The sequence below is a fragment of the Pipistrellus kuhlii genome, unplaced genomic scaffold, assembly GCF_014108245.1.
Source record: "Pipistrellus kuhlii isolate mPipKuh1 unplaced genomic scaffold, mPipKuh1.p scaffold_m20_p_30, whole genome shotgun sequence".
In the NCBI taxonomy this organism is placed as follows: Eukaryota; Metazoa; Chordata; class Mammalia; order Chiroptera; family Vespertilionidae; genus Pipistrellus; species Pipistrellus kuhlii.
In genome coordinates, this window is record NW_023425530.1 from 718,324 (window position 1) to 745,546 (window position 27,223).

At 55.5% G+C, this 27,223-nt stretch overlaps 1 protein-coding gene and 1 pseudogene across 3 annotated transcripts; one reads left to right on the forward strand and one right to left on the reverse strand.

Moving 5' to 3' along the window:
• On the forward strand, positions 1-26,747 carry FZR1 (fizzy and cell division cycle 20 related 1). Of its 3 annotated transcripts, none has more exons than XM_036459915.2 (14): positions 1-200; positions 17,314-17,446; positions 18,514-18,639; positions 18,721-18,784; positions 18,876-19,003; positions 19,613-19,695; positions 20,097-20,280; positions 20,997-21,062; positions 21,741-21,843; positions 21,962-22,146; positions 22,356-22,589; positions 22,904-23,008; positions 23,557-23,658; positions 23,919-26,747. In XM_036459915.2, the coding sequence occupies exons 2-14, from the start codon at positions 17,378-17,380 to the stop codon at positions 23,958-23,960; spliced, it is 1,491 nt and encodes a 496-aa protein (XP_036315808.1). In that variant the 5' UTR covers positions 1-200; positions 17,314-17,377; the 3' UTR covers positions 23,961-26,747. The 3 variants fall into 3 exon arrangements, with proteins under 3 accessions (XP_036315808.1, XP_036315811.1, XP_036315810.1); XM_036459917.2 differs by having other exon boundaries at positions 2-200; positions 23,557-23,649; XM_036459918.2 differs by lacking the exon at positions 23,557-23,658.
• On the reverse strand, positions 7,564-9,411 carry LOC118731380 (annotated as a pseudogene).
• Positions 26,748-27,223: the final 476 nt, after the last annotated feature.

Genomic DNA, 27,223 nt, shown 5'->3' on the forward strand with positions numbered 1-27,223 from the left:
AGCGCGCGCGGCGGCGGCGGCGGCGGAGGGCGCGGGAGGCCGCGGAGCCGCGATCGCCGCCATTTAAGGAGCGCGGAACCGGGAATCCCGGCAGTGGCGGCCGCAGCCGACCCGGCGAGACTGCGGGCAACGGAGGCGGCGCGGCGCGGCGCCGGAAGAGGCGGGGCCGCGGAGCCAGCCGGTGACGGGAGCGAGCCAGGTAAGGTGGCTGGAACCTGGGGACCCGCCCCCGGGCCCGAGCCGCGACCCCCGAGCCGGGCCTGTCGGCTGCGCGGAACAACCCAGAGCCCCCTGGAATCGAGCCGACGTGCCGGGATGCAACACCCGAGCTAGGGCGCTTCAGGAGGTCACCGGACCCCAGAACACCGCCCCCAACCCGAGCTAGGCCCAGGTGACCTCAGCATCCCACCACCGTCCTAACTCCCAAACCCGAGCCTCAGCCCCAAACCCAGCCCTGAGTGACCTCTCCAATCCGGGTTATCCGGTCGACCTGACCCCCCACCCCCTTTTTTCGCAACCCTTTTATAAGCATGGGACCCCTAAACCAAAAACAAGGGACCCCCCCATCTCACCCCCAGAACAGCGGGCCCATGCCCTAACCTGTACTATTCATCTCTGGCTTGTCAAACCCGGATCTTCCAGGTTCGAGCCATCCCAGCTCAGACCCTGTCCAGATTTAAACAGCCCTTCCATAGCTATATGTGACTCACCCAGGCTCGAACCAGCGCCCATCCCAATAAAATTCAAATTGAGCTTTGTGGACTCCGAATCAAGCAGGCTGAGGTGTGGAGACCCTGTCTATCTGGGTGCCCCATTGTGTTCACCGCACCCCTCTCCGCTCCGCTCCTGACACAGAGGCACTTTGGCAAGGCAGTTTGAGTGCATAAACGCCCCCTCTCTTCCAGCCCTTCTGCTTTCTAACCTGCCGTCCTCCCAGCTCGACCCCATCCCAGCTCCCCAGGATCAAAACCTAAGGTGGCCTGCCCGTGCCCAGCTGCTCTGAGATCCAGGATGGGTCTGTCCTTCCCGTCACCCCAGACACCCCACCCCTGCATTGGTCCTGCATCACCCAGACCTGTCCCAGACCCTAAGCCTGAGACCCACCGCTGAGCAAACATCCAGCCTAAACCTGTTTTTCCCTGTTCCCCCCGCTCCCCCCCCCAAAAAAAAAAAAATCATCTCCTTGTTCAGGGTGCCTCTCAGGCTGGGAATTAGATCCCCTTACCCCAGTCCACCAAATGTCCTCATTCCTGTCTCCGGTGAGACTGTACCCCTCCCTCCGTCTTAACATAGTGTTGTCTTTTCAATTGTAGTTGACATACAATAGTATACTAATTTCGGGTGTATAACATAGCGATTAGACATTTTTATACCTTATGATCTCCCCCCAAATCAGAGCCTCCCCCCCAAAAAAAACGGCCTTGCTTTACTTCCCCATTCTGAGCCACCTGCAACCCATGACCTCCCTCCCACACCTATCCTCCACAATCTTTTTGTAAATAGCAAGCGTAGCTTTGCTCCCCAAAACCAGGGCCCCCACTTCATACCCACAACAGCAGGCCCATGCCCTGACCTGTGCTGTAGGAACTAGCCAAATCTGATACTCATAATCTGATACCCACCTGGCACCACTCAGTTATTACAATATGATTAACTACATTTCCTATGCTGTATGTTACATGCCTGTGACTATTTTTATAACTGGCAATTTGTAGTTCTTAATCCCTTCACCTTTTTTTTCAACCACACTTTAAGTGAAGACTATTCATCTAAAGAAAAACCATCCACCCACAGCATATATACCCCCACCCCCCTCCCCAATGGAGACAGGTGGGAGGGACTTGGAAAGGAGGCTGGGTAGTCTCCCCTGAAGGAGGGAGCAGATTTGCATGCTGGGAGCTGGTGAGGTCCTCTGGGGACTGCCCCCAGGGTGGTACGTTGACCCCAGGCTGCTTATTGAACAGAACTTCTCGAGGACCATCATAGCCTTTGATGGTGGGGCCCTCTGTGTTGGCAGAGGCGTCCTGGCGTTTCCTTCTGAACCGAGAGTGGAAACAGGTGTGCTGCCTTTGTGTAGCAGTGAGGTGGGATTGCTCCGGCAGGGTTTGGGGCCCACTCCCTTCAGAAGTCGGGGCTCTGGTCCTTGGACAGCTCTTGGGTCAAAAAGGACAGGTGGTTCGCTGAGGTGGGGCGGAGTCTCGGGTGTCTGTGCTGGAGGTGGTGGCTGATTGGGGTGGGGAGGAGTACCTGGAAGCACACAGGAGAACCTAATGAGGCTTCAGAAGTGGCTTTGCGTTGATGTCACACTGGCTGCTCTGTTTCAGCGGAAATCGCCCACCATTGCTATTTATTGGGACCTCCGGCCAGGCAGGCTTTGTGCGCTTGGGACTCCTGAGTTTGGGGAGGTCTGGAGTGGGGTTGATTGTGGGGACCTTTTGCTCAGTGTCACTGAGAGGGATGAGGACCTGAAGCTCACTCAGGGACTCCTGATTGTGTAGAGATGGAGGGAGTTGGTTTTTTAGGAACCAGCCAAGCCGAATTTCCTGTAGTTTTTCTCCTCGAGAGCAGGGGTTCTCGCCTGGGGACATCTGTGGTTGTCACACCGGAGAGGCTCCTGGCAATGAGTGGCTGGGGGCCAGGGATGCTGTTCAAACCCCATAGAACCCAAAACAGCCCTCCCAGTGAATGGCCTCACCGAGTGTCAGCAGCGCTGAGCGGGGAGATCCCGGACTGAAGTTCAGACCGTGAGCCTGGGAGGGCAGGGACTTTATGTCCAGAGCCTGCATTGTGCCCTGCGAGGCTGGAGCTGGAGCACACTGCTTGAGTGCATGCCGAGGGCCAGGCCCATTCTGGGAGCCAGCAGAAAGGAGTGTTTGGTGGCCTCCTTTCTGCCCCAGAGCTCCTGGTGGCCTGATTTCTGTCCCAGCACAGGCCCCCGTGGTCACCACTCTGCCCACTAACCTCCCTGAGAGTTTGGCCACTGCGGGGCCTGCTTGTGCGTGCAGATAGGAGCCAGGCAAGTCCTGAAGCTCCTCCCTCCAATGCAGACATCAGGTGAGTACTGAGAGCAAGTAGAGGCCAAAGCTCCCCCTGTGTGCCCTCTCGCCAGGACATTTGTACCCCTGGCTGCCATACATCCTTGTGTTTTTGGCAAGTGCCTACTTTTCCCTGCCTCAGTTTCCTCTCGTGTAAATGGAATGACAGAGCACACTGAGCATTGCTTTACTTAAATTCAACCAGGATACATAATAAATGTATTATTTATTCAACCAGTATACATAATAATTGTATTTTATTTATCCCCAAGTAAGTGGAATGTATGACCCACTTTCCTGGCTTCCTGTACATGTCCCTCTGTCTCCTTCACTGGCTCTCCTTTTATTATCTTACTCATTACTTTTTGTTGATAACAGCTTTATTTAAATATAATTCTAATGCTATACAACCCACCATTTAAAGTATACAATTTGTGGTTTTCAATATGTTCACAAATATGCGTATCCATCACCACTATCTAGTTCCAGAACATTTTCATCAGCCCAAAAACAAGCCCCTTCCCCATCAGCAGTCACTCCCCATCCCCATCCCCATCCCCCCAGCCTCTGACAGCACAAATCTACTTTCTGTCTCTGGATGAGCCTGTTCTGGACATGTCACATAAATGGAATCACACACTATGTGGCCTTTGGTGTCTGACTTCTGTTACTGAACATCATGTTTCAGGGTTGTAATATGTCAGTGCTCATCCCTTTTCATAGCTAAATAATATTCCAGTATGGATGTCACATTTTGTTTGTCCATCACCAGCTGGTGGACACTTGAGCTGTTTCCACCTTTTGCCCATTATAAATAGAGTTGCTATGAACTGTCAGGAACGGGTTCTTGTGTGGTGGTCCTGGTTAATCTGCACTCAGATGCCTCTTTGCTCCTCTGCATATGCTCCTTGATGACCTGCTGCTTTTCACCCTTAGCTTCCTGTCCTTGTTTGCTGCTGGTGCCCAAAGCTGACTCCTGAACTCCAGGCTCACGTAGCCAGCGCCAGTGAGTTATCCTCCTGAGTGTGTCTGTCCATCTCTCCTATGCACCTTGGCTTGAGTTTGTCCAGAATAGGTCACTCTTTCCTCAAACCTGTCCCCCCTCTATAACCCCAGCTTCAACACGAGGCCTCTCCTCTCCGTACCCCACATCTCTTCAGGATGCCTGCTTTCTCACCTGAGCAGGCAAGCATCTGCTCCCTGGCTCGCCCCTGCTGTCCCTGGCCTCCGACTACGCTCTGCCGGCCTGTAAGCCCATATCTGATCATTCTACTCTCGGCTTCTGATCCCTCTCCCAGCTCCCTGCTACCACAGTCTCAGGAGGCTGCCCTTTTGGCCCTGCCACCTTTCCTTTGTTCGCTCCCAGTGCACTTCATGCAGCCAGCGTCCCCAATCTGTTTGCTGCAGGGTCTGTAAAGCTGCAGGCCGTCCTTTCTGGATCCCCTGCCTTTGTGTACATCTCTTCCCAGATCAGATCGAATTCGGGAACTATTGCTCTGTGATTCTCAGGGAGGTCTGGTCCCTGGAGGAAGGACTCGGCTGCATTTGCACAATGAGGAGAGGCCAGCTGGGTAGAGGGGAGAGGGTGGTGGGAGCAGGGGAAGGAGTAGGTGGCTGTATGAAGGGGATTTGCCCTCTGCACTTTCTGAAGGGCTGAGCAGCTGAGAAAGGTTAGTGTTGGTTTATGGAGCTCACTGGTCTTTGGAAGCAGCTATTTCCCTAAGGATTCCCCTAAACCAGGAGGTCTCCACTGGGAGCGATGTCTGGGGACCTCTGTGGTTATCACAACAGGGGGTGCTTCTGGCACTGAGTGGAGGGGGGCCAACGATGCTGTTCCACCCCCCACTGTGCCCAGGATGGCTCCCAGAGAATGACCTGTCCCTGGTGTCAGCAGTGCTAGGGTTGTATGTGTGTGTGGAGGGGGGCGGGGGGGAGGGGAAATACTCTGCTCTAAACATAATAGGTTTTTCCTTCTGCCACCCCCACCTTGGACCCATGGATGGGAACAGCAGTAAGACAGACTGAGGAAGCACTTGCTGATGTTCAGGCTACTTGTTAGGGGGTGAGCTCCCTGTCCCTGTAGGTGTGCAAGCAGATGCAGAGTTGTGAAAGGGCTTCGGGCACCTGGTGGGGCTTAATCTGATTCTCTCTAAGGCCCCATTCAGCCTTGAGAATCGGCCCTCTGATATCAGTCACAGTTAGAATCACATAAGTGATCATAAATCATTTGGGTGCGGTACCGTTATGTTCTTTGTGTGGGGTTTGCATGCTTTGGGCTGCAGCAGACCCAAATGACCTTTCGGTCTGAGCCTTTCACCAGGCTAGCTGGGGGAGTAGGTGCTCTGTGGGTCAAGACGTGGGAGACAGAAATGTAGGGGCTCATCTCCCTTTGAGCATCATTTCTGGAGCTTAGAGCAGCAATTCTCACCTGGGATGGGCATGGCGCCTGCTTCCAGCGGTGTCACCGTGGGTCCAGAACTGTCAGACTCCGCTCTGTGAGCCCGAGGGGACAGTGACTTCAGGCCTTTACTTTCTGGCTCCTTGATCAGCTTCTAGGACCACCTGCTCGTGAAAGGTGCGAGTAAATTAACGAATGACTCAGGTCCCCAGTGATTCACATCAGCTGCCCAGGAAAGGTGTGTGGACTCCCTACTGCATGCTTTTGCTTTTGTTAGCAGTAAGGGACCATTAACCTGAGGGACCACTCCCCTCAAAGATCCCGGTTTCTGCTGCTTCGGTCCTGAGGCCAGATGCTGGGTTCTAGTCCAGAGTCCACATCTGTAAGACCACAGCCAGCCCTCCTGCCAGGCAGCCCTGTCCTCCCATGTCCTTCACTGAGGACAGACTCTTAAGAATGGGGGTCCTTTTCACCTTCATGGACAGCTTGGGAGGAGATGGGGCCACACTTGGCCACCCAGCCTGCGGCTGTGACCAAGAGATCATTGAGCCAGCAGCTGTGGCCACCAAGGCACCTCCTGTGCCACACAGCCCAGGCGTGTACCGCGCGATGGAGGAGCAGGAAGCAGCATGGCTGGGACCTCAAGTGGGCCTGTCACTAGGCCATGGGAATAGCCACCACTTCCTAGCATCTCCTTTGGGTCAGGCACTCTGTACTGCTTCATAGAAGTTGAGCCCCGTTTCAAAGCAACATAGGCAGTGTTAGTCCCTCATCCCCGCTTCTCCAGGAAGAGGCAGCCAGTAAGGCTTGGAACCAGGACTCAGAGCCAGGTCTTCCCTTCTGCAAAGCCTCCCTGCTCCACTGCACACGGCATAGCCGGCTGACGGCTACATAGTATTTTTGGGGGGTGCGGTGGGGGGAGATAAAAAAATTTAAATTGGAAAACAAATCTATAACTTGGAATGGATTTGAGGCAAATTGTGCCATAAGCAGATTTTCTTTAAGTGGCTAAACAAAGTTTAAAAAGCAAGTAACAGCCAAAATTGGTTTGGCTCAATGGATGGAGTGTTGGCTTGGGGACTGAAAGGTCCCGGGTTCGATTCTGGTCAAGGGCATGTACCTTGGTTGTGGGCATATCCCCAGTAAGGGGTGTGCAAGAGGCAGCTGATCGATGACTCTCATCAATGTTTCTAACTCTATCTCTCTCCCTTCCTCTCTATACAAAATCAATAAAATATATATTTTTAAAAAGCAAGTAACAGTCAAAACAGGTTTGGCTCAGTGGATAGAGCATTGGCCTGCGGACTGAAAGGTCCTAGGTTTGATTCCTGTCAAGGGCACATATGTTGATTGTGGGCACATCCCCAGTAGGAGGTGTGCAGGAGGCAGCTGATTTATGTTTCTAACTCTCTCTGCCTCTCTCTTCCTCTCTGTAGAAAATCAATAACATATATATTTTTTTAAATAAATAAAATAAAAATAAAAAGCAAGTAACAATAAAAGAAAATGTTTCTCGTACAGGACCATCATTACAAAAAAAAAAAAAATAGTGTATGCGTACCTGGATGATACATCCGTTATGCAATAGTGCAACTTTTAGGTACATATCATTGACTGTCCATAGTCCACGCAGAGTTACAACTCCACACTTCAACAACAACATGCTGATAGTTCCTAAAGAAAACTACTTAAAAAAAAGGCATAACCAGATGTTCCCGCATTTGACTAACTCCATCTAAGTTTAGATGTGCAAAAGGGCTTAGCTATATCCAGAGTAAGCCACATGCAACATGTTACTTAATTTTCTAAAATAAGGTTTCAGGACAATAACAGTAAGATAAGGCAAGAATGCCGAAACCAGTTTGGCTTAGTGGATAGAGCATCGGCCTGCGGACTGAAAGGTCCCAGATTCGATTCTGGTCAAGGGCATGTACCTTGGTTGCGGGCACATCCCCAGTAGGGGGTGTGCAGGAGGCAGCTGATCGATAATTCTCTCTCATCGATGTTTCTAATTCTCCCTCTCTCTTCCTCTCTGTAAAAAATCAATAAAATATATATTTTTTTAAAAAGATAAGGAAAGAAAACATGGAGGAATGGAGTCCTAATTTGTAAAAGGTTCCCTCTACTATAAAAAAAAAAAAAAAAAAAAAGCGTATTTTTTGTGACAGCAGGGGGAACCTTTTAAGAATAAGTTACAAATAAAGGAAAGGCAAATAAACAATTTTGAATAAGAAATTGAACACATTCTGTACAATATCTCCACTTTGCTGTAATTTGTACAAACTTCATAGTTTACTTGACCACCACCATGAATATCTGCTTCCCTGATCATTTCATCAACCTCTTCATCTGTTAACTTCTCTCCAAGGTTTGTCATCACATGGGAAGCCCTGCTGCACTTATATAGCCATTGCCATCCTTAGCAAACACACGGAATGCTTCTCGAATTTCTTCTTCACTGTGTCTCATTTTTCTTGCCTTCGTTGTCAGAAATCCTGGGAAGTCTATTGTGCCATTACCAACAGCATCTACTTCATTTATCACGTCCTGTAACTCTGCTTCTGTGGGATTCTGCCCAAGAGGCCTCATTACCGTTCCCAATTCCTTTGTTGTTATAGTTTCATCACCATCCTTGCCAAACAGTGAAAAAGCGTCTTCAGTCATCTGGTCCGCCATGCTGCAAGCACTACCAGTCTCTGAGATGCAACTGCACAGCCACTCAGCTCGCTCGCTCCCGTTGCACTCTGTATAGCATTTTGATTTGCTGTAGTGAAAGGGGAAGCCTTAGGCTGCGCACAGGCTTTCCTGACCCACAGCAATAGAACAAGTTCAGAAATTCCTCTCCAAGCCTCCCAGAGCCAGTGGGAGCAGAAAATTGGACAGCTCCTTGTTTCTGATTGGATCTGCCTCATATGGGACCTCTCCAACAACCCCTTAGAGAACTGCTGGGAATGAGACGGCAGCCCCTGGGCTCCTAGCAAGATCCCCACCTTTCTAAAAGGAAGGGGCTGGTTCAAGGCCCACAGGTAATCTGGGGGTGCTGTGAGTCCCCTCCCAACCTCCTGGTTCCTTCCCTTGTGCACTTTTCTCTGGAGATTTAGGGCCTGTGAAAGTCTATGCCCCAAGATGACGGTTTCCAGGGTGCCCTCATTCATTTGTCATCATGACCCCTAATTGGATGATTCCTGCAGGAAGTGCTTGGTAGAGATTCACATGTGATGTAAAGAACCATCCAGGGCAGTCCTTTCTGCTTTAGACTGCTGGCTTGCTTCATACTGAGCCTGGGGACTCTCACTCATGGGAACAGTGTGGCCTGAGTGGTCATAGCAGGTGGAGTTCCAGTCCCAGCTCCACTAACTGCCAGGGCCCTGAGTTCCTTAGTTTGTGAAATGGAGAGATGAGTCATCCCTGGGGACTAAATAAAGCATGTCGAGTGCTTTGAGCTGTGTTGGCTCATGGAGGGGTGCAGGTGGAGTTTGCCACCGTGTTCTGATGACCTCCTCACGGGGCCAGGAGCAGTGTCCTGCCTGGGACCGTGGTGTCTGCATAGGCAGGTGACCACAGGCTCCTGCTGGAGGCTTTCCTCACTCACCTCCAAATCCCTCCATGGCAGGTGTCACCTGACCCCTCTCACTATTGGCTGGTGCAACTTCTCCAGGGACGATTCCCCACCCTCACCTGGGGGTGATTCCGCCCCAGTGAACACTGGTGTTGGCTGGAGCATTTGTGGTTGTCAGCTGTTTCTGGCATTGAGAGGTGGGGCTAGGAATGCTATTCAACCCACCATAGTGCCCAGATGACTCCCCACGGAGAATGACTGGAGCCCAGGGTCAGCAGTGCGGATGGTGTAACTAACCTATTTCGTAGGTAGCACATCCAGACAATAGTTAGTCTCAAAACACTGAGTCATGGCCCAGCTGTTTGAGTGTCAACCCATGAACCAGGGAATCATGGTTCAGTTCCCAATCAGGGCACATCCCTGGTGGGGAACGAGCAGGAGGCAGCCAGTCCACTATTCTCTTTCATCATTGATGTTTCTTTTTCTCTCCTACCTCCTTCTTTCTGAAATAAATACAAATATATTTAAAAATACTGAGTCATGCAAGATGTGTCTTAGGAGTGTGTCATTTCTTTTGGCTCTTTAAAGGGCCTTACAAAATATAAAAACAGTGAGGACCAATTTTTCAGGATAAGCAAGATCTCGAAGGCCTTGAAACTTGGCTCCAGGAAGCAGAGTGCGCTGATCCTGGGGGCCTTGGGCCTGCTGGGAACTCCCCGGCTGAGTTCCAGGCCAGACAGGAGCCTGTGTCCCTTCTTGAGGAAGCTCAGAGATGGTCATGGCGTGCGGCATGCTGTATGATTGATCGTGCCCAGAGGCTCTTTCAGCTTATTTTCTCATTTGTGAGGTGGGGAGGCCTGGGGGGGATTTGGTGGAGTTAAAGCTCACCTGCCTTATTGTTCCTCACATGGGATTCCGCCTACCAATGGCTTCAGCTGGAAAAAGGACTCGTCTTCAGTCCCCGTTAGCCCTGCTAATCCAGGGTTAGCCCACACAGGCCCATTGTCTTACTCAGCAGGTAGCGCTGTGTGGTCTGGCCCTATACCAGGTGTCTGGGCACTTATGGCACAGGCTGGCTCATTCTCTGTGAGGGCCGTCCTGGGCACTGTGAGGGGGTTGAGGAGCGTCCCTGGCCTCGCCCACTCAACGCCAGGAGCACTCTGTCATGAGAACACAGTGTCCCCTGGGGCAGTCACTCCAGTGAGAACTGCTGGTTTGTACTTAGAGCAACCTGTTTTCCCTAAGTATCTGGTGAGTGGGAACCATGTGAGTCCGACAGGAACTGTAAGGTTGGGTAGCTGGGAGTGGCAGGGACAGCCCCCTCAGGAGGGTGCCGCAGGCACTGGGCAGCTGGGTTGAAAACAAGGGCCCCGCTCCATTGCTACCTGTTGCCTGGAAAGCATACACGTTCGGATTGCCCGGGAAGGCAGCGCCCGGGTTGTCAGGAATCCCTGATATGTAGGCTAGCCATGTGGGGACCTTGTTTCTGCCCTTTTAGGTGACTAGGTTGTGCCCCTTTTCCATAGGAGCAGGTTGAGGCAGCAGCAGAAGGAGGGCCTCCTGACTTCACTCTGGGGGACCCGGGAAAAGGAGCCCTCTTTAGGGCTGGCTTAGAGTGGGTGAGTGAGACCCCTACTGACAGTGCCCGACAGAGGGAACAGTAATAGTAGGAAGCCGAGCAGCCAAGACTTGGCCACCTCTCCAGACCAGGAACACCACCCTGCAGTTGGCACCCTCAGGGCAGCAGGGCAGGTACCTCCCCAGTGCCAGCCACTGGCCAGTCCTCACCACCACCCCTTCCCCAGTCCCAAGGCCTTACAGATTGTCTGTGCTGAGTGACTGCTTGTTAACAAAGACATCATTCCTTTCTCTAACATTCCTACAGCAAAGGCAGCACAGTGTTCTGGTGCACAGCCAGTGCTGCTCCCACCACTGAGTCTCTCCCAGTTGGGTCCGGACTTACGTAGTTCCATCTCTCCCCAGCTGGCTTATTTCTTTGAATAGCTAACATGTTCCCTTTCACTGAATTCAAGAAGTTCCAACTGAGCCAGGGGAAGCAAGGCTTCCTCTTTCTCCTGACCCTCATCCTCTGGTTCCTCTCCCCAAGAGCAACCTCTGCTACAAGTTTGTTCCCCAGCCTTCTAGAAATGGCTCGCCCCACAATGCTGTTCTCACAGGCGGCGGGCCCCCAAGGCCTTCATGCCTGCCCTTTTTACTTCAGTGTCTTCTGTGGGGACGAAGCCCTGCCTTCAGGTAGCGCCTGAGTCACGTATCACGGTCTCTGCTCTCATAAGCTGTGCAGAACGGCTGTGTACACAGGTTTTGCACACACAAGCCCAGAGTTGCTAAGGGCAAATTCTTAGAAGTAGAAACACTGCATCAAAAGGGATGTGCTTTTTTAGATTTTGCAAGCAGTTGCCAAACTGCCTTCCAAGCTGCCTTTCTTAGAAGTCGTGCTAGTTTCAGCTGCTGCCAGCAGTGCGGGCCAGCAATCCTGTGCATCCATGGCCAGGGCGTGTCCCCTAATCTCAGAATCACTCAGGGCGAGGAAGTGGGAACCGCCTGCTGTGAGGGCAAGTAATTCTTCCAGGAACAGTTATTCATGTCCTGTGCCACTTAGGTCTATCTTCAGAGTGGTAGATGTTTTTTCTAATTGTCTTTTTTTTAATTGATTCTTAGAGAGAGGGGAACAAAAGGGAGAGCGAGCGGGGAAAAAACATCAGTGTGAGAGTGAAACATCGATGGGCTGCCTCCTGCAGTCTGTCTGGGAATTGAGCCTGCAACCCCGGCGTGTGCCCTGAACGGGAATTGAACCAGCAAACCTTTTGGTGCATGGGATGACACGCAACCCACTGAGCCACACCAGCCGGGCACTATTGTCTTTTTTTTTTTTTTAAACATTGTTTGTGGTGTGTTTGCCTTGCATACACTTTTCATTTCTCTGGTGATGAGTTGACCAGACTTTTCTCTTACAGTTTGGGAGTCTTTTGCTCTTCTGTGGTGCAGCAAGCAGCAGTCTTAGAGGAGAGTCCCCAATTGAAGCTCGGTGTCCCTTGAGGTCTCAGCTCTCTGGAATGAGCCAGTCTACACATTGGCTGAGCTCCAGGCCTTGGTTCCAAGGTCAGGCTGGAGCAGGTCCCTGGGCTGGTGGGCAGGCCTGGTTGTGTGTTTGTGTTTCCCAGGTCACGCGGTTTGGGTGTGAATTTGTGGCTGACCGGAGCTGCTAGTTATCACTCTCCTGAGATCTTGGTCTGTGCCTGCCGGGATTGACCAGCAGACCCTGAGTGACACATGAATGATTACTCTGACGCATGTTTCTGTGGAAGAGAGGCTAAGGGATTGGTTGGCATAAGAGCCCAAAACAGCCTCGATTGCCTGCCTCCTTAGGCTTTTCTTGTAACAGCAGCTTGTACTAAAATTAACTGTTAGATGCTATCAGCAGGGTAAGCGTCCTTGAGAAGACACATGTGTCTGTATTGTCTTTTAAGCAAGGACATGTCTAAGCTAACACCCGGGGGCTCAGACTTGTTTGGAAAAGGCAGGGCAGGGTCTGCCACCCTCAGAGAGGTCCCCAGAGACTGACCTTTCAGAGAATCCTCCTCACAGACTTTCCACCCACGGCCCATGCTTCCCACATGTGCCCTTCTGTCTGTCTGCCTCCACCTCCTCACCAAGAAAACCTGATATGGTGTGTCTGGGGTGGGTGCTTCCAGAGGTAGCAGGTCCATTTAGAGAGAAGAGTGACATCCCTGATGCCAGCAGGAAGGCTCGCCCATTGGGGATGTTGCCTGCATTTACTGGGTCGGGGCCTGGGATGAGTGAGTTCTGGAGCCTCTCCACTGCCAGTGTCCGTGGGTCCCTCTGTGGGTGCCTGGTCTGGGAGATACGTTCCAGGCTGGGTGCTGGGTTCCAGTGTCCTCTCCACTCCCTCCAACTTGCCCTTACTTTGACAGCTGAATGTTGGAGCCACTTCAAAAATGTGCTTCCTGCCGAAACCGGTTTGGCTCAGTGGATAGAGCGTCCGTCCCAGGTTCGATTCCGGTCAAGGGCATGTACCTTGGTTGCGGGCACATCCCCAGTGGATGGTGTGCAGGAGACAGCTGATCGATGATTCTCTCTCATCGATATTTCTAACTCCCTGTCCCTCTCCTTTCCTCTCTGTAAAAAATCAATAAAATATATTTTAACCAAAAAATGTGCTTCCTGGTAGCAGGTACCACCACCCAGAATTGTTCTTCATCTAGGTCCATGTTTCTGGCTTGCTGCTCCTGATACAAAAGGAGCTCAGGAGGGTGGGACCATGTCCCATCTTCTTGCCTGCTTAACCCTGGTACCTGCCTCAGGCCTCTGGGCAGACAATCAGCAAATGTGCCTTTTGGCAGAACGAAGACCCACTGCCTCGGGCAGACAAGCGGTCTTGGGAGTCAGGGGGGTGGGAATGGGGTTATGGAGAGAGGGGAGGATGGAGACAGAGGATTGGTTGGCTATCCACAGTGGGCCACGTGGGGCTGGGCAGAGAAAAGGCCTGTGTTGAGCACAAGCATCTTAGGAACCCTCTCAGCAGCCACCCCCCAGGAGGACCCATGAAGGAAGGCCCCAGCGTGGCCACTGCCTTCTCTGCCCTGTCCTAGTGTGTGTCCTGCAGCTGCTGTAACAAGTCACCACAAACTTGGTGGCTTAAAACAACAGAAATGGCCCTAGTCGGCTTGTCTCTGAATAGTGTCAGCCCGTGGACGGAAGGGTCCCAGGTTTGATTCCTGTCAAGGTCATGTACCTCAGCTGCAGGCTCAGTCCCCGGCCCTGGTTGGGACTAGTGCAGGCGGCAGCCACTGGATGTGTCTGTCTCACATCGAAGTTTCTTTCTCTTTGTCTCTCCCCTTCCTTTCCACTCTCTCGAAAAAGCAATGGAAAAATATCCTTGAGGGAGGATTAGCAAAAATGAAAATTAAAAAACAAAAAGAGACCCACAAAATTATCTCTGTAGTTCTGGAGGTCCAATATGGGACTAAACTTAGGTGTGGGCACCTCTGGCCCTTCGCGAGGCTCCAGCAGAAAATAATTTCTGGACATTTTTAGCTCCTAGAGGCACCGTATCCTGGGCACTCGGCCCTTCCCCCATCTTCACAGCCAGCAGCACAGCTCTTCCGTCATTCACTCCGACCCTGATGCCTCTGTCTTACAAGGACCCTGTGTTGACACTGCCCTTTGGGGACCTAGGATCATCCCCAATCTCAGGGGCCTTGACTTAATTTTATCTGTAAAGTTCCTGTTGCCACATGAGGTGACATGTCCACGGATCTAGGGACTAGGCCCTCCACATGTGGGCAGTCTGGAACCTCGCTGGCCCTCAGGCTCCATGTCTAATGGTGAGACACTGCCCACTGCAGGGGCTTCTGTAAGTGGCCACATCAGAGTGTAGCGGGCAGAAGGGGCACCTGCTCTGATGACAGGCGGGTGTGCCACTCTGGACATTCGCTCTGGACTCATTCCGCACACCACCAGCTGCATAGCACTTCACCTCGTAACTTGTCCTGGGAAACCTGTCTCACTCTGTGTCTCTTGAGATGACTGCAGCATTTGGGGCTCTGCTTAATGCTTGACGTGCAGAGTGCATCTAAGCTAGTGGCACCACCTGCCGGCCTCCGCGTGGTGCCACTGGTCTGTGGATGGAGGTGGTCTCTGTGGGGAGTGAGTTCATCTGGGCCAAGAGGTTTACGTGACTGTCACCCATAGTGTGCCCAGCCCCTGATATGAGGCCCTGGGGTCTTCCTGGGGAGGCCTCTCATTCCTCAGACCCACTGGCCCCGAGCCTGCCTGCCTGCCTGGGGAGAGTGAGCTGCTGATTGTCTGGCTTGTTTGGAAGCCATGGAAAGGGCCAGCTGCTACGAACAGGGACCAAGACATAGCCTCCACTGCCTTATCTCCTGAGAGCTCCCTGGCGGGTGGCAAACGTGGCCCAGGAGGGGCCGGTGGGGAAAGTTAGCCAGCCTCTCTGAGCTGCTTTTTTTTTTTTTTTTTTTTTTTTTGTCTGCAAAGTGGTGGGTACGGCCAACTGGCCCACATCTGGGAAAGTGCCCACTGACTGTTGGAACTTACAGAATGGAGCCATGGCTGCTCCTTTTGTGTCTAGCCCCCTGTGAACCCCACTCACAGGATGCTCGGTCAGGGTGGACCTAGAGCTCAGCTCTGTTTGCATGCAGCCTGGTGCCGTGGTCGGGATGATTTGGGTCTACCCTTGGGAAACTGTCCTTTTGAACGGGAGTCTCCGCCAGGGACAGACTCTCAGACAGACACAGGCATCTCTGTGCCCAAGTACGGCCGTACTGCCGCAGGAGTGGTCAAGTGTGGTGAGGGCACATGTGTGTGGGTTTTGCTGGGCAAGGCCTGGGCTTTGGGAGAATCTGGAGGGGGAAGGGAGGTGCAGGTATGTTCTGGGGAAGCCAATGGGTGGACTTTGAGCAGGCAGGGCCAGGCTAGGCTGGCAGGAAGTCAGAGGAGGTTGAGGATGAGGCAAGGAAGGCCTGAAGCCATCATCAACCCCCTCATGAGACTGTCCTGGGCTACAGTGGACCAAAATGTTACAGCCGGGTAGGTGGAGGGAGCAGGAAGAATGTAGCCAAGAAGGGATGGCTGCTCCCAGAGGTTTACCCAAGATTGAGGGGTGCTGAGGTGCTGCTGTCCTACTTTTCTCATCAGAGCCGGTCTACTGAGGTCTGGTCAGTGGGGCTTGGGGCTCCAAGCTAGCACAGACTCACTGGTGCCCCTCACTCAGCCTTCACATCTTCATCTGCATGAGGGTGTGGCACCTAGTTCTCGATGCTGGGGGGGGGGGGGGGAGCATGAGATAAAACATGCAAGCTCGCTAATGTGGAAGGTGGCGGGAACACTGGGAGCCATGGCTGTGCCCTGCGTTTGGACCAAGCACCTGGCTTCGGGACTGGGCCACCTCTAGGCGTTCCCGTGTGTGCGGTGACGGCCTGTGAGGGACAGTGCCTGGCTGGCTAGAGCCGGTGCTGCAGCCACTCAGCCTGCGTGGCCCCGGTGGGCCGGCTGTTCATCAGAGGGGCCATCCGGGGTTTGGGGATAGAATTTAGGCGGACCTTTGGGCTCCAGCCAGAGGAGTAGAGGGCCATTGACTGCCAGGGTGCTGGGGCACAGGGCAGGCCTACAGCAAGAAGCTGCAGTCTGCTGAACCCCTTCTGTGTCAGGCTCTGTCCTGGCAACCTGCATTACCCTCCACGCTCTGCTGGGCCTTGAGGGGAGGCTGGACTGGCTAACGCTTTCTTCTGAAAGCAGCCAGAGTGTGGCTGTGGGCCTGGGTTGTCCCCAGGTCTCGGTTTGCCATCCCTGCCATAAAGAACTGCCCTCCTTTCTGAGCTGCCGCTCACTCTGCCCCAGCCTGGGAGGCAGAAAGCCCTTCTTCCTCAGATCTGCCCTTCCCTCTAGAGTAGGGGTGTCGAACTCAATCAGAGAAGGGGCCAAAATCTAAAATCCAGCCTAAATCGCGGGCCGAATGGTTTACTGAACAGTCAGTCATAAACTGTCATTGTGATGGAAACGCAGCAGAGTGCAGTGATGACAGCGCAGTGCGGGCCACATTGCAAGGCCTGGCGGGACGGATTTGGCCCGCGGGCCTTGTGTTTGACACATGTGCTCTAGAGCATTGTCCTCAGCCTCCTTTTGCTGGTGATCTCTCCCTCCCCTTCCTCAGGGAGGCCTCCCCAGATCGGGTGGAGCTCAGTGGGAGCTGGGCAGAAGCTGGAAGCTGGAGGCCAATTTCCCTGGGTCACAGCCTGGTCTGCCTGGCCCTGGGGTTCAAGTGCCTGCACAGGGCCTGGGCTCCAGTGTGCCCTGGCAGATACCTGTGGAATGTATGGACCCTCCCTGGTACAGCCCCAACCCATGCCCAGCCCCATGCCTCCTTCTTGGGCCGGGAGCCAAGGAGCCAGGGTTCCTTGGATGGCTCCTGGTCTCAGGGTCTGAAGTAAGAAGGCAATGAGATGGAGGCCTGGGTTGGAGGAGCGGGACTTGGGGTAAGTCCTTGGGAGTCGGGCGTAGGGGCAGCCTTGCCCTAACCAGGACAGAAGTGAAGGGTCCTGACAGAAGGCCCCCCAGAGGAAGCAGGGAGAGTCCCGTTTGTCCAGGTTGTGTCTCCCCGTGACTCCCAAGGCCTGTGGGGTAGGCCACGCCCAAGCTCTGGGCCCCTGGGAGGGAGGACCTGCCACACGGTGGGGAAACTTGGCCGGTGCTGAGCAGTGCTCTGTGGTACCCAGGTGCTGGTGCGGCCGCTGCCCCCTGGTGCTGAGCTGCGCATCCCCTTCCTGACTTTGGCTGCTGGACGTGGTGGCCTGACGTGGCCGGCAGCTGCCCCTGCCCAGCCTCACCATGGACCAGGACTATGAGCGGCGCCTCCTTCGGCAGATTGTCATCCAGAACGAGAACACGATGCCATGTGTGAGTAGCGGTGGTCACCCTGCCAGTGCTGGCTTGGCCCGTGGAGCTGGTGGGGAGATGGGGTGAGGGGTATGGCTGACCACGGGGCTTCAGCCCTCAGCAGAAGAGGGAGGTGCTGTGCAGGTGGAAAACACATCCTCCCCAGAGCTCCTCCCCATGACGGCACCCTAGCCACCAGAGCTGCAGTGACCTGCCCTCCTCCTGCCGGAGGCCCCTTTACTGGCCCGTGCCCGGCCTGCAGAGGGCACCAGCTCTGCTCTTGGGCCATACAGGACTGCCTGGGGGAGGCGGGCGTGTGAGCCACCTTCCATTTTCCCAACAGGCAGTGAAGGGCCCAGCACCACAGAGCTGGGGCTCGGCCCCGGCCCCACAGGGCTGGCCTGGGCTGGCCAGGCTGGCGTGGGAGGAGGTCAGGGTCCTGGGACCAGGAGCCTGTGGGGCAGGGAGACCGGGCTGAGGGGTCTGGGGAGATCCTTCTGGTTTGGCCGGGAATCCTTGGCTTTTAGATCCATCACTTCGGTCTCTGCCTCATTTCACGTTCCCCTTTCTGTGTCGGTTTCTCTGACTCTAATGAGGATAACGGGCATTCATTTTAGAGCCTCGGACTTCAGCGTTTGCTTTTGGAGGACACAGTTCAGCCCACGGCAGATAGCTTATAGGTTAAGGACGTTCGCCAGAGGGTTGGCTGGAAGCTGCGCACCCCCCTTCACGTCTCGGTTCGGGTGGTTGAGCTGTTGCTCTCTGGAGAAGATCGTCCCCATGGGCAGGGATATAGGCGGTGGGGCCACAGGTTCTCCCAGTCAGCTTTCTGGTCCTGTGGCCGCTTAGAAATATAAAGCCACCTTGTCGCATGCTGATGTCTTGGGCTCTATTGCTCCCTGGCCTCTTTTTGCCTCACAAAGCTGCCAGCAGGTCCAGCATGAGTTATTTACCCAAATGTTTTACCTCTGCCCCTTGGTTTCCAAGACGGAACCCCTGGGTCCGTGGCTAGAGACCAAAGGCAGCAGTAGGGTGGGCGGGTCAGGCTGTGGCTCTGAGGCACCCAACTCCCCCTGCCATCCTTTTAGGTCTCAGAGATGCGACGGACCTTGACACCTACCAACTCCCCCGTGTCCTCCCCCAGCAAGCACGGGGACCGCTTCATCCCCTCCAGAGCGGGCGCCAACTGGAGCGTCAACTTCCACAGGATCAATGTGAGGACAGGACAGGGCGGGCGGGGAGAAGCCCGTGGCAGGCCACGCCATGCCGGCTCACCCGCCTCCCCTCTCCCGCAGGAAAATGAGAAGTCTCCCAGCCAGAACCGCAAAGCCAAGGACGCCACCTCGGACAATGGCAAAGGTCAGGAGTCAGGGCCGCAGACAGACACCCTCTCTCTTTCACCCCCTCGCCTGGTCCCACCCCAGCCTCTCACTGTGTTTGGTGCCGGCAGATGGCCTGGCCTACTCCGCCCTGCTGAAGAATGAGCTGCTAGGGGCCGGCATTGAGAAGGTGCAGGACCCGCAGACGGAGGACCGCAGGCTGCAGCCTTCCACGCCCGAGAAGAAGGGCCTGTTCACGGTGAGCCTGCCGGCCATGCCCGCACTGGCCGATGCTTCCTGCTGGGGACAGAGTCCCTATCCTCCATGACTGATCCAGGCTCAGCCTCAGCCTCCCTGGGTTCCTCCTCCTCCACACTCCAGCCCTGCTGGGGGCCTTGAACCCAGAGAGGGTGGGAGAAGGCAGGGCCAGGCCCCTTTAACCCCGAGGTTTGCCCTGTGGCGCTCCTTGGCATCTGCTGAGACAAAGGTTACTCTGGGGCAGGTGGTCTGGTGCAGGGTGAAGGGACAGTGGCCTCAGCAGAGCCACCCCACAGAGCATGCCCAAGCCATCCCGGGTCCTCGGGGCCCCTGGCAGAGTCGAAAAGAGCCTGACTTCAGGATGGCTGAGGGGCTGGTGGCTCTGAGGGGGCAGGAGCATGCTGGCAGTCACACCTAGAGGGGTCCTGGTTTGCTTTTCTGAGTTTCCGGAACCTAGGACACACCAAGTTAGAGTCTTCTAGTTATGGCGAGTACCACCCTCACTCTTCCGCCTAACCACCAGGAGCTCAGGGCACCCAAGCTTTGAGTCTGAGGTTCCTGAGCTGTGGGCCAGTGTCCACTCAGTAGATATTGTCCATGCTTCCTCCAGTATTCCCTCAGTACCAAGCGCTCGAGCCCGGATGACGGAAATGATGTGTCTCCCTACTCCCTGTCGCCAGTCAGTAACAAAAGGTGAGTCAGGGTCTGAGGGTGGGACAGGGCGGGTGAGCAGCCAGGCAGTACAGTGAGAGCTGCAGTTGGTCTTAGGACCGCTCTCTGGGGCGCACTGTCAGCCTGAAGGCTTTGGGTCCAGACTGGGGAAGAGGGAGTCAGGGAGGGCTCTCTGGAGGAGGTGCCAAGCAGAGGGGACGGTGTGGCTGTTGAGGCTTGGGGTGGCCAAACACCCAAGGGCAAAGGGCCTTGTGTGCCTGGGGTCACCCACAGTTTTGGGATCTTGCAGGCAGAAGGGCAAGATGAGCGGGAGGGGATATGCCAAGAACTAGTGTGAACCAGGGGTAGTAACATTAGCCAAAGAGTAATGATAACCACGTGGCTGACGGACAGAAAATCACCGTCTCGGGCTCTCCCTACAGCCAGAAGTTACTGCGATCGCCACGGAAACCCACCCGCAAGATCTCCAAGATCCCCTTCAAGGTTCTGGATGCACCCGAGTTGCAGGACGACTTCTACCTGAACCTGGTGGACTGGTCATCTCTCAATGTGCTCAGTGTGGGGCTGGGCACCTGCGTGTACCTGTGGAGCGCCTGCACCAGCCAGGTGGGTTCTTCCGTGCCTACAAGTGTGTGGTCACGTGCTCGCATGTGTGTGTGCCTCGGGGGTGGGTGGCTTCCTCTGGCATTGAGTCGGGCTGGCCCAGGTGAAGAATAAGTGAGCCTGGGGCAGCACCTGGCCAACCTCTCCCACCGAGGCCCACCTTCCAAGTACAGACCGGACTCAGGAATAGCCAGCCGGTATGAGTGGAGGCCTTCTGCTGTGGGCTGTCTCCCGCAATGACCAGTAGTCCTTACTCTCTGCCTGTGTCCACAGAGGAGGGCGAATGGCTGTTCAGTCTGGCTGAGCCTGGGGGCTGCCCCACCAGCACTCTCTGAGGTGCAGCTAGGCCCGCCACAGGCTCAGACACGCCTGCAGGGTGGGAGGCCTTCAGAGGTTAATGCGAGTAGTGATGCATTAATCACCAAAAGAAGGTGCGATGCCCCCTAGAGAGAGAGGCACCCCCGGTGTGTGGTGCCCTCGTCACCTCCCCAGACTTTCCAGTCACTCACCCCTGTGCTGCATGTGTCCCCTTGCAGCCGGCAGCCTCCTGGGCACCCCAGCACCATTATCTCAGGCCCCAGCATGAACCCCAGTGCCCGTAGGCCTGAGGGGTGACTGAATGAATAAACGGATGGATGAATGAACGAGTGAACAGTGGGGCCTGGAAGGATCAGCGGGCAGTACGTCAGCTCACACCGACCGCTCCCTCCTTCCCCCAGGTGACCCGACTCTGTGACCTCTCTGTGGAAGGGGACTCGGTGACTTCCGTGGGCTGGTCTGAACGGGTTAGTATACAGGGTTCATTCCTGGGCTGGGCTGGGCTGGGTGGGCTGGGCAGGGGAGGTCTGACTGGGCTTTGCTGGCAAGGGTCCTTGTTTGGGGTTTGGGAGACCCAGAGTGATGTCTGCGTCCTGCCTGTCCCCACCTGGTAGAGACTGTTACAGTGACAGGGTTGCTGGCAGGACTCCCCCCACAGACATAGCGTTAACCTCAGTCCTTTCAGAGCCCCATCCTTCACCCCAGCCAAGAGGCAGGCCAGGCTCAGGCAGGCAAGTTCACACATTGAAGTGCATGGGTCTTAAATGTGTGTTTGCTGATTTTGACAAACCCATCTCCCCAGTAAGTTCCAGGACAAGATGGGTGTCGCCTTGATGAGAAGGGACATGCAAGGAGAACCCAGGGAGGCTGGGTCCTCCTCACATCAGGGCCCGATGCCTGCTCTTGTCCGGGTCCTTGGTCCTAGGGCCATGACCGGAAAACTGCGGCTCGAGAGCCACATGCGGCTCTTTGGCCCCTTGAGTGTGGCTCTTCCACAAAATACCACGGCCTGGGCGAGTCTATTTTGAAGAAGTGGCGTTAGAAGAAGTTTAAGTTTTAAAAATGTGGCTCTCGATAGAAATTTCAATCGTTGTGCTGTTGATATTTGGCTCTGTTGCCTAACGAGTTTGACGACCACGTCCTAGGGGAACCTGGTGGCCGTCGGCACACACAAGGGCTTTGTACAGATCTGGGATGCAGCCGCGGGAAAGAAGCTCTCCATGCTAGAAGGCCACACGGCCCGAGTCGGTGAGGAGCCCAGGGTCCTGGTGGGGTGGCAATCCCAATGGGTGGGCTTGATTCCCAGTGCACCCTGTGTCCGAGAGGCCAGGCCGCGGCCTCACCCTGCCTCCTGTCTGGTCTCCAGGAGCGCTGGCCTGGAATGCCGATCAGCTCTCATCTGGAAGCCGGGATCGCATGATCCTGCAAAGGGACATTCGCACCCCGCCCCTGCAGTCGGAGCGGCGGCTGCAGGGCCACCGGCAGGAGGTGTGCGGGCTCAAGTGGTCCACAGACCACCAGCTCCTTGCCTCAGGAGGCAATGACAACAAGGTAGGTGCCCTGGCCCCTCATTATCCAGGGGATTATCCCACCCACTCAGCCAGCCCTCATCCTCAGAGCAGGGGTGACAAGGGTGTGCCCTGAGGGAGGACCATGATGGGTTGGAGTGAAGCCATTCATCCTTCCCTTGAGGGCTTGCCCAGGGGTGACAGCCGCTGGAGGGCCTAACAGCTGCTGCCACCCCACCCCCCACCCCCCAGCTGCTGGTCTGGAACCACTCGAGTCTGAGTCCCGTGCAGCAGTACACAGAGCACCTGGCAGCCGTGAAAGCCATAGCCTGGTCCCCGCATCAGCACGGGCTGCTGGCATCCGGCGGCGGCACGGCCGACCGCTGCATCCGCTTCTGGAACACGCTCACGGGGCAGCCACTGCAGTGCATTGACACAGGCTCCCAGGTGTGCAACCTGGCCTGGTCCAAGCACGCCAATGAGCTGGTGAGTGCCATGGCAGGGCCTTGTGGTGTGCATGAGAAGGTTCTGGAGCAGAAACCCTGGGCCCCTGCAGTGCCTTTCCTGGAGTCCTAGGGTGAATCTGATCTGCCCCTAATCTGGGTGTCCATGCCTGCGACCACCAGCAGAGGCTGGCTGAGCTCTGGGTACAGTGTAGCTCCCTGTCACCTTCATCATCAAGCAGAGTTTGGGGGCAAGGGGCTGGGCAGTCCCAGGTGCCCTTGCTCTTCAGTGGGTGTATCGGGGATGGACAGTTGATCTGAGTCCTGGGGTTCTGACAGTGCCTTCTACCCCCGCAGGTTAGCACACACGGCTACTCACAGAACCAGATCCTGGTCTGGAAGTACCCGTCCCTGACCCAGGTGGCCAAGCTGACCGGGCACTCCTACCGAGTTCTGTACCTGGTGAGTCTGCACTGTGGGCCCAGGCCCAGCGCGGGCCCCCGGAAGGCAGGGGCAGAGTCAGTTGGCAACCTCCCCACCCAGGGTCTGTGGGGCGGGGGCGGGGTGGTCCAGGCCAGCTCCCATGTTCTGCTTTCAAACGTTAATTGTGTCATCACTTTGAATCTACTTTCTTGAACTCCCAGCTCTGTGAGGAAGGGCAGCTGTGCCCTCCTGAGTCTCCACACATTAGTTTATCTTCATGATGAAGCACAGCCCCCCATCCTACTGCTCAGAAAACCTCTGAGGACAGGTCATCAGATAACCTACTTGCATGGGCCTGCGGACAGGAGCCCTCTCCATCCCTCCTCAGATGTTCTCTTTCTTTCCAGAAGAAACGTGCTGTGCCCACCCCGTCAGAGCTTTGCTCAGGCGCACAGAGTAGAGTAGGGGCTGGGCATCCTGAGTTTTTGGCTTTGGTGGGGGCCCTGCCCCCGCCCCTGTCCTCCGTCATCGACTCCACTCATGGGACCGCCTGCAGGGCACAAGAACAGTGAGGCTCTCTCCTGCAGGCCATGTCCCCTGATGGAGAGGCCATCGTCACTGGTGCTGGAGACGAAACCCTGAGGTTCTGGAATGTCTTTAGCAAAACTCGTTCGACAAAGGTAAAGTGGGTCGGTACAGCGCCACATGTTCCCCCATGCACATCCCCTCAGCCTGTCCTGGGGGCCGTCCCCCCGCCACCTGAGAGCTCTGTTCAGACTCTGCTGTAACTCCCCCGGGCCTGCCTGCATCCCCTCTAGCTGCTCCTGCATTGCTCTGCACCCCAGCCAGGGCGCCAGGAAACAGGGTGCCTCCTCAGTGCTCCTCCTCTGCCCGGAGCCTCTGTTCCCCTCAGCTCCAGGCTCAGCTCTCTCTCCTGTGTGCCCTGCAGGAATCTGTGTCTGTCCTCAACCTCTTCACCAGGATCCGGTAAACCACGGCCCAGCCATCAGGGCAGAGGAGCACCACCTGTCATCACGTGCATGACCCTCCCTCCTGCACATGTTCCCAGAGGAAGCAGTCGGGGCGGGCGGGAGCCGGGCCCAGAGACCCTGAAGATTCTCATTAAAGCCTCATTGCGAACCCTGTCAGCGGTGTTTGGGGGGATGTGGTTGGGCACCACCAGGCATGTGGGGTTCCGGCTCCCTTCACACGAGGTGACCCAGGCCCCGGCTTTGACCGTCTACACTCGGATGGGGATGGACGCCTCCCTGGACCCCACCTGCTTCCCTTTGTGTCCATCGTCACTTTGTTGAGGTGCATGCTCTCCCCAGAAGCATGGGTTCACCGGTACTACCACTGCCCACGTCTGCGACGGGAGGAACAGCTGGATGCAAGGGGAGGGCCCCGCAGCAGGACGTTCAGGTCAGCCCGTGGATCCACAGGACACTCCCGATAGGTCTCTTTGCGGCCACCTCTGCTGTCCCTCCGCTGGCAGCTATCCCAGTGACTGCTAGGGCCAGGCATCAGGAGCAGGCCCAGCAGGCTGTGCACCAGAGGAGGTCATCTCGAGATGGACTTGTTCCTGGAAAACTGAAGTTGGGCCCACTTGTCAGCACGGGCTTGCCCTGACCTGCACTGCTCTTGTCACCGATGGGGACAGCTGACTCTGGCAGCAGCGGGACGCGGTTCCTGTGGCTGCTGGGTGCACAGATCTAGGCGGCCTCAGGGTGCCTCACCCTCCTCCCAGGTTCCTTCCCCATGTGTCCTGTCCAACCATGCCTGCGACCCCCGGAAGCCAGAGAGGAGAGAGGGGAGGGGCAGCCACTGGTTCCCGGAAGCTTTCCAGGGGCCCTCCGACCCTGCTCCCACCCTGTTGTCCTCTGGCCACGCTGGGTACACCTCTCTTCCAGACCCGGAGAGATTGGAGCGGGTGAACCAGGTGTGGTAGAGGCAGAGCAGGCCTGGGGGGGATGGAGGTCACTCTGGCTCTGCTTCTAGGTGCCCCTCAGTTAGTGCTCCCCCCGCAGCCGGCCCTGTGTGTGCATGTGTATATATGTATTTGTGACTTTTCTTTGGATTGTTTTGTGTTTTATGGATGGTTCCAGAAATGTGTAAGGCTAATTGGAGAAGGGCTTGGCCCACCCCACCACGCCTGGGGTGACAGGAATCGCAGCTTTTAAAGCCTTCATTTAGGAGGGGTGATCAGCTGAACCTGCTTGGATTCGGGGAAGGGTGGGACCCTGCCCCATCCCAGCATTTGTGTGCCATAGCCTCAAGCAAGGACAGTGTACATAGATGTGTGTGCTTCGATTGGTCATCATGTTATTTTTGCTTGAGTCTTTTTTAAATAACAGTTCTACCCTACCACATCCTCACCCTGTGTAGCTGCCGAAGAGCCCAGGAGCTGGCTCTGTGTGTAGGACCCACGCCTGGGAGTTGAGACAACAGAGGAATGTGTGTTCCCCGGCCTGCGGGTCTGGGGGGCTGCACAGGGAGCCTGTGTCTCATCTAATGTGGTCTCGCTGTCGTTGTGCCAGGTATGGGCTAGGGCCGGCTGTCCAGCTGGCTGGGCCGGCTGACAGCTGCACCAGGCCCCAGACAGCCTGGACGTCACAAACAGGTGGTGAGCCACCTGCCTGGGTGAACTGTCTTTGAGGGATGCCTGTGTCCCTGATTTCATGACCTCGTGGGGATATGGGTAACATGCATCCACACCCTCCTTGCAGCTGGCCTGGGTGGTGGTCCCCACATGCAGTGAGATGGGGGCAGGGCAGGGAGGGCTTATGGGGGCTGCAAGCTGCACAGAAGTTCTCAGGCAGAGCAGGTGCTTCCACCTCCACCTGACAGGACTGAAAGCAGGGGGGCATGGTCTGTCAGGCATCCTTCTATGTGGCTTTTTTGGGAGAGGGAAAGGGGAGTTGAGGGTGAGGCAGAGGCCAGTGCGGCAGTGAGGCCCTGAGAGCCCAGGTGGAGACGGGACTGGCAGCTGCGTGCTGGGGAGCAGGCGGGCCTTTCCCTCCAGGGGAGATCCTGACCTCGGCAGCAGGGACAACAGGACAGATCAGATCCCAGACCTGCCCTCATGGGCTTCTGTCAGTGGAGAGGGGTGTGTGCTGTGATGAAGAAGGAGGCTTAGGAAAGGACAGCTTCGGGTCCAGGACTTGCTACAAGCTCATGTGTGAGCAAGCGTTGGAAGAAGAGCAGACCACCTCTGGGCAGACTCCGCTGTGGAAGGGGAGTTCCCGGAGTGCTGGAGAACAGTGAGGAGGCCCTTTGGTCCAGCGGAGTGAGCAAGTGGATGGAGAAGGGGGTGAAGTGGGGGCAAGGAGGGGCCAGGGCAGGCCTTGCAGGGCCTCATGGGTGGGCTGTGGGCAGGACCTGGGTCTTCACCCTGAGGGAGCCCTTGTACTGAGCTGAGAGGGAAAAACACATGTTGTGTGGAGGCTTGACCACTGGTGCAGGGGCACAGGGGGGCCACAGAGGCTGTGACTGGCCCGGACCAGGTGGAGGTGAAAAGAGGGTAGATCGTGGGATTTATTACTTTTTAATTGTGGTAAAATATGCATAACTTAATGTTTACCTTCTTCAGCTGAACATTCCGTGGCATTTGGTGTATTCACAGTTTGTGCAAACAGCACCTCTAATTCCAGAACATTTCCATCACCTTCCCAAAAACCACACCTCCACTAAGTCACTTTCCACCCCCAGCAACCAGGAGCCCACCTTCTGTCTTGGATGTGCCTGTCCTGGACGTTTCACATAAACGGAATCACACGCTCTGTGGCTTTTTGTGTCTGGCTTCTCTCACTGAGCACCGTGTCCTTAAGGCCCAGCCCATTGCAGTGGCACTTCTCTTCGTGGCTGAGGATTCTGCCACGGATGTGTGCATGGATGGGCCCCATTTTGTTTGTCAATGGGCATTTACTAAATTCCACTTCCTGGTTGTGAATCATGTTATGAACATTCATTTGCAGGATTTTGCTCTGATGTAATATGAAACATGAGGACTGGATGGGGTGGGGTGAGGAGGGAGGGGTTGGGGCTGGCAGTTCCCGCCTAAGCATCAGAAGCTCTCTTTGGCTCAGAGACCCCCCATGTGGAGATGGGGGGGGGAGCACTGAGGCCCAAGCCACCAGGTGTGGCCCCACCTCCTGTCAGCCCCTCAGCGGGCAGGAGGGAGTGGCCTGGATGGCAGCCAGGCTGCCAGCAGCATTGCCAGGACACAGAGTGGTCTTTGTTGCTGTAACAATGGCC